Source organism: Chrysochloris asiatica, unplaced genomic scaffold (assembly GCF_000296735.1).
Source record: "Chrysochloris asiatica unplaced genomic scaffold, ChrAsi1.0 scaffold00053, whole genome shotgun sequence".
NCBI lineage: Eukaryota > Metazoa > Chordata > Mammalia > Afrosoricida > Chrysochloridae > Chrysochloris > Chrysochloris asiatica.
The window spans coordinates 14,993,745-14,999,068 of record NW_006408571.1 but is presented as its reverse complement, the minus strand read 5'-3'; the positions used below and the strand labels follow the sequence as shown (position 1 = coordinate 14,999,068).

Genomic DNA, 5,324 nt, shown 5'->3' with positions numbered 1-5,324 from the left:
CAGCTCCCCTTCCTACACATACATACACACATACAATATAAAGTGTAAGGAACCTTGGTATCATAGTGGGGTCTGAGTTGGGCTGGTAAATGCAAGGTCAGCAGTTCAAATCTAAAAGCCCACTCATGGAAGAAAGATGAGGCTTCTGCTCCCATACAGGTTTTACAGCCTTGGAGACTGTAGAGGGTCACTATGATTTGGAATTGACTCGATGGCACAAAGCTACCACCACTATAAAGCAAGTAGTAAAGAAATGAGCCAACACATTAAAAGAATTTAGGTAAAGGGTGTACAAGACTATTCCTACAATCTTCCTTAAAATGTGAAATTGTTTTTGTTAAATGTCATCTAATAGCTGTTTCACTTCTAATTGTGTGTAGGATTTGTTGTTAAGTGCTGTCGAGTCAATGCCAACCCATAGCGACCCTGTATAGGGTTTCCAAGGAGCAGCTGGTGAGCTTGAACCAACCTTGCAGTTCAAATGACTGCAGTCTGACACATAAGCCCACAGCTAATGTGGATAAGTATTATAATATTAACCATAAGGTCAGAGGTTCAAGTCCATGAGCCACTCCTCAGAAACTCTAAACAGGGTCCTCGTTCTGAGTCAAAACCAACTCTACAGCATTTAACAAATAGCTGTTTCCAGGTTAGGGTCTGGGGCAAATGTTAACCATGTCCCACAGGTCAGAGCAGTAGGCAGAGCTTCCTCCTTGTCAGCAGACTTCAGTCTACTCCGCACCCTCAGGTGATAATTGTCCCACTAACAAACCTTAGGTAGGACAATCCCATCCAACCTGGCTCCCTTTTCTTAACAAGGAAATTCTGGCAAATAACTTAGTGAAATCAAGATGTTGCTGTGAAATGTCTTTGACTCGGTTCTGACCTATAGCGACCCTGTTACCGGGTTTCTGAGAGATCCTCTGTGAATGTGTTGGTAGACAAAAGCATTTCTAGAGCTAGGAGATGCCTAGTCCATTCCTGTTAGTCTACAAATGTTGACTGTCCAATCACCCTGCCAAGGAGATGAAGTGCTGCTCACTCCTGGCTCACTTGGCAGACACAGGCCACTTCCCTGTCAAGCACTGTGCTTCAGAAAGTGCTCGAGTAGACATGCTCAGGGCTAACAAAGCCCTCTTTTGAGTATTTCCTCAAGATACACAATCCTCTTTATTGGTAGTCAGCCAATAATACCACTCCTCTTGGTATGAATGTGTGAAGATGGGCTGCTTCCCCACAAGGACCAAGGTCTTCCCAAGGGGCCATCACATGCTGTGGCCCAATCATTCCTAGATATTAAGACTCAAAATGTCAAACTCATCAGAATCTAGAAGGCATTCATGAAAACTTAGCCTACAAGAACCTTCGCAGGCTTATTTCCAGAGGGATCAGGATTGTTTTATGACGCAGTCACGTACCTCATGTTCACAGCAGTGTAAAGAAAGAAAAAGGTGGATTTTTCTGTCCACTGATGTCTGTCCACACCTTTGCTGGAAAGAGGAAATGCCACAAATGCCCACTACCCAGGAGCAGGGACAAACGGACAGCATGGCTGAAGCAGCTCTAATGACAGAAGCCACAAACCACCTGTCCCGATGCTCTCCACCACGACCCAGCTACTGTGTCCATGTTCTTCTCACCCATTTCAGAGCTGAGCTCTGAAGGAAGAGCCTCCCTCCCATCACTGGCCATGGCTCCAGCTGAGCACCAGTGGCCTCACCTGCTCCCACCTGCAAAGCCTCGGAATTCTGAGGTCTAGTGCTGGCTAGGAACCTAATGTCACATTCCTGGTCTTCACAGTACCACCCCCCACCACCACGACCCCCGTCCACAGACGTCTCCCCGTGCCCACCTCTCAGCAATGCCTGCTTCTAGTCAGGAGGCTTCAAAGATGGTATCACTTCCTTGCTGACAGGATTCTAGATGCAAATTACCCAGCCCCCACTGCCATCAAGTCCTGCTCACAGCCACTCAGTACAGGGTTTCTAAGGCCATAAATCTTTACCAGAGAGCCTCATCTTTCTTCCAGGGAGCTGCTGACCTTGTGGTTTGCAGTTCAGGGCTTCTTAGATGCAAATTGTTAAGTGCCGTTGAGTCGGTTCTAACTCACAACTAGAGCTACCCTGTATAGGGGTTCCAAGGAGGGGTTGATGAGTTTGATCTGCCGACCTTGCAGTCCAGTCCATTATCCCACAACACCACACCAGGGCTACTAGATGCAAATCAGGTTCCTACAAATACCCTCAGATTGGAAGGCGGCCAGCTGGAGGCCAGCTTCCTGCCTGATGCTCTTGACTGCTGACAAGGCGGTGGAGATGGCCAGTGGAACTTCAGGGCTTCCAACAATTTTACAGCCTTTAACCCATGTATTATGTCCCTTTCTTCTGAACAGATACCTCAAGAGTTTGTTTTCTGTACTGAACTCTGACTCATGCCTATCAAAAGTGTGGCTTTTAGGGCTGACCCCGACCCCAACCCTCCCTCTACGTGTCTGGGCCACACAGAGCAATTGGGGGAATTCACCTTCTTTGATTTGGTCCTAAATTAGCTCTGGCAACCCCACCCAACCAGTGACGCAGAGTTAGCCATGGATAAGACACCTGTGAGGCTCCGTCCTCCTCCCCATGTGCTCCACTGCTCCTTCCATGCATTTCACATTTCTCTTCATAAGCCTTCACCTCACCCCTTAGATTTTGCCCAGGGTTCAGACTGAAGAGATCGTCTGATTCCAACCTCCCCACCTTCCAAAACCCCAACACGTGTGAGCCAACATGTGTAATGTACGCCATTTATCATCCTAGCAACAGAGGCAAATGCAGTCTGATCTGGCTGTCATTTCTGCCTAACGCAAACATGACTGAGATGCTGGCTTCTGACTTCCTAGCCTTACCAAAGCCAAGGCTTCTTTTCCTTTCTTTGTAAAACTCAAAGCGTAAATTAATATCCGTGGGTTTCGATGTGGCAGAAATGTTCCGTGTGGGAAGCAGACAACTAGTTGACTCTCTTCCGCTTTGACTGGCGGTTTGAGCTCTGGGCTGGTGGCAGCGGGATCGACAGAGTGCCCAGTCTGTGCTCCTCTTCCTGGTCGGCTGTCATGGACACCCGTCTTTTTGAGATCTTCAGCCTCATGGCTTTTGCTATCTCTATTATCCTAAGGAAGAAACGAAACAAATGGAGAGACACCTTTCAGTATGAATGCTCAGGGAGGCTTGGCAGGAGGGAGCAGTACATTAATGGTCCAGAATCCCAAAAATGGCCACTGGGAGCAATGCCTCCAGCAGAGAGGTAGGTAAGAGCCCCCTCGGATGGATAATTTCATTTTAATGGGTCATCATTACAAAATAATTAAACAGATGATGGAAAACAAGGATATCTAGATGCTTTTAATTACTTTCCTTGTTTCCGAAAACCAAGTTGTGAATGCATCCAGGGTTGAGCACTTGCTAGAATTTTACAGACTTCAAGTACCATCCCCTATTTTGCCACCTCAATGAGAAGGCCATTTATGGACAGCCTTCAGGACAGAGAGTCTGGTAGGGATTTGCTATAAGAGATACCAACAGAGGTATTTTCACAGGCTCTCCTGGAACACCATCAGGGTCCCTGGACATCAGATGCCCATAAATGACCAACAAAGGCCAACAAAGTGCCCCTATTTAGTCTGAATCCCTGCTAACAAAGCAAGATGAGGCCTTAAAAGTCACCCCTGTCCTCTGTCCCAGCCTAGCCAGGGAAGCCCAAGTGTGGCATTACTTCCAAACAACAGCTCTGCCTTGCCTTGGACACTTCCATCTGACTCCAGAAAAGTAACTGTTGCTTTTCTTACAACGTCCACCCATAGGCTATGCTGAACAGGACCACAGAGAGCCCTCCGTCCCCAGGGCAGCAAAACAGAATGAAGGGACAGAATGTTATGGGAAGCCTCAGCATCTATGTCCAACTATTCTTGGTTGTGTGATCTGGGAGAAGTCATTCACTTCTCAGAAACCCAAATTCCTCAATTGCTTTTTTAGGGAAATCAGTGAGAGAGTATGCCAGAGTCCCCAACTCTGCCTCGTAGAGAGAAGGGCCTCAGAGACACCTGGCTGCTCAGTCATTCAATCATTCACTCCCTGAAAATTGGGAGCTCTCTGATAACAACTTCCCTAGGCCCTGTCTTTACAAATCCCCAAGCCTGATCCTAAATCTTTCCCATAGGAAACATTCTGTCCCCTGTATGGTGCCTCATGTTTTCCAGGGGAGCTAGTAATCCAAGTGCATCATACTAGCCACACTAAAAACAAACAGAAACCTTTCAGTCCATTATCTGGGCAAACTTTGTAATACAAATGAACCACTGCAATCCACAGAGATTAGTGCAAGGCCAATTCATGGATTTGTGGTGACAGTACTCCCCTTTGGGGAGTTTCATACTGCTGTGCTCACCTCTTCTCACTGAGTTTCAAGTCCCTCTGTAACACCGTCAGGTCAATCTGGAAGTCGTATATATGCAAGGCGAGCACCAGCACATACGCCGTAATCTTTGCCTTCATTGAATCCGAAATTAAGTTCCGTAAACTGTAGAATCAGTGACAGTAAAGGAGATACAAAATTAAACTCTAATGATTCTTCCCAAAGCAAATACATCTAATCCTGTTTTCCTGTTAAGTACGTCATGCCTTCCCATCTTGGGAGAGGAAAAGGTACTCAGGCAACTCTCCACCTTGTCCCTGAGCCTCCACATAGGAGCCCTGGTGGCGCAGTGAGTGGAGTGTTGGGCTGTTAACTGAAAGGTCAGCAGTTCAAACTCACCAGTTGTTTTGAGGGGCAAAGGTAAGGTAGTGTGCTTCTGTACAGACTTACAGCTTTGGACACCCTATGGGGCAATTCTACTCTCCTACAGATGGACATAACGAGTCAGAGAATCAATTCAACAACAGTGAGTTTGGGGTTTTGTTTTGGGGGTTTTTTAAATTTTACTTTTTTTGAACCTTCTCACACAGTGGAGCAGAAAAAAGCATGTGCTTATGCCTTCCCAGGCAGTTTGAGTTTCCCACCAGTGAGGACTCTCTAAGTCTTTGTCCCTAGCCTACAGAGCAGAGCTGCTGGGAAAAGACATCTCCAATGCAGGGAGGAGAAGTAGGCAGCAAGGAAGCGCTGGTATACTGCTTGGGCTTCTCCCTCAAAAAGTCAACGCATGGTAACAAACAAGATGGTAGATCGGGTAGACATGCAGTAAAGGAGCTCCACCAGCAACAACACAAAATACCCGACCAAGCAGGCTCAGGGGATGGTCCCAGAACTCTGAACCACATATAAAGGAATATTTAGAAGGTTGGAAGGCT

At 46.9% G+C, this 5,324-nt stretch overlaps 1 protein-coding gene across 1 annotated transcript in view; it reads right to left on the bottom strand.

Moving 5' to 3' along the window:
• Positions 1–2,946: 2,946 nt before the first annotated feature.
• Positions 2,947–5,324, bottom strand: part of POLR1E (polymerase (RNA) I polypeptide E, 53kDa) — a 21,024-nt gene continuing 18,646 nt past the window's right edge. Inside the window, exons 11-12 of the mRNA XM_006863124.1 lie at positions 4,426–4,557; positions 2,947–3,151 (exon numbers count right to left, since the gene is read on the bottom strand). Of these exons, the coding sequence (XP_006863186.1) occupies positions 2,992–3,151; positions 4,426–4,557 (292 nt within the window). The 3' untranslated portion in view covers positions 2,947–2,991. The remainder of the gene's footprint in view (positions 3,152–4,425; positions 4,558–5,324) is intronic.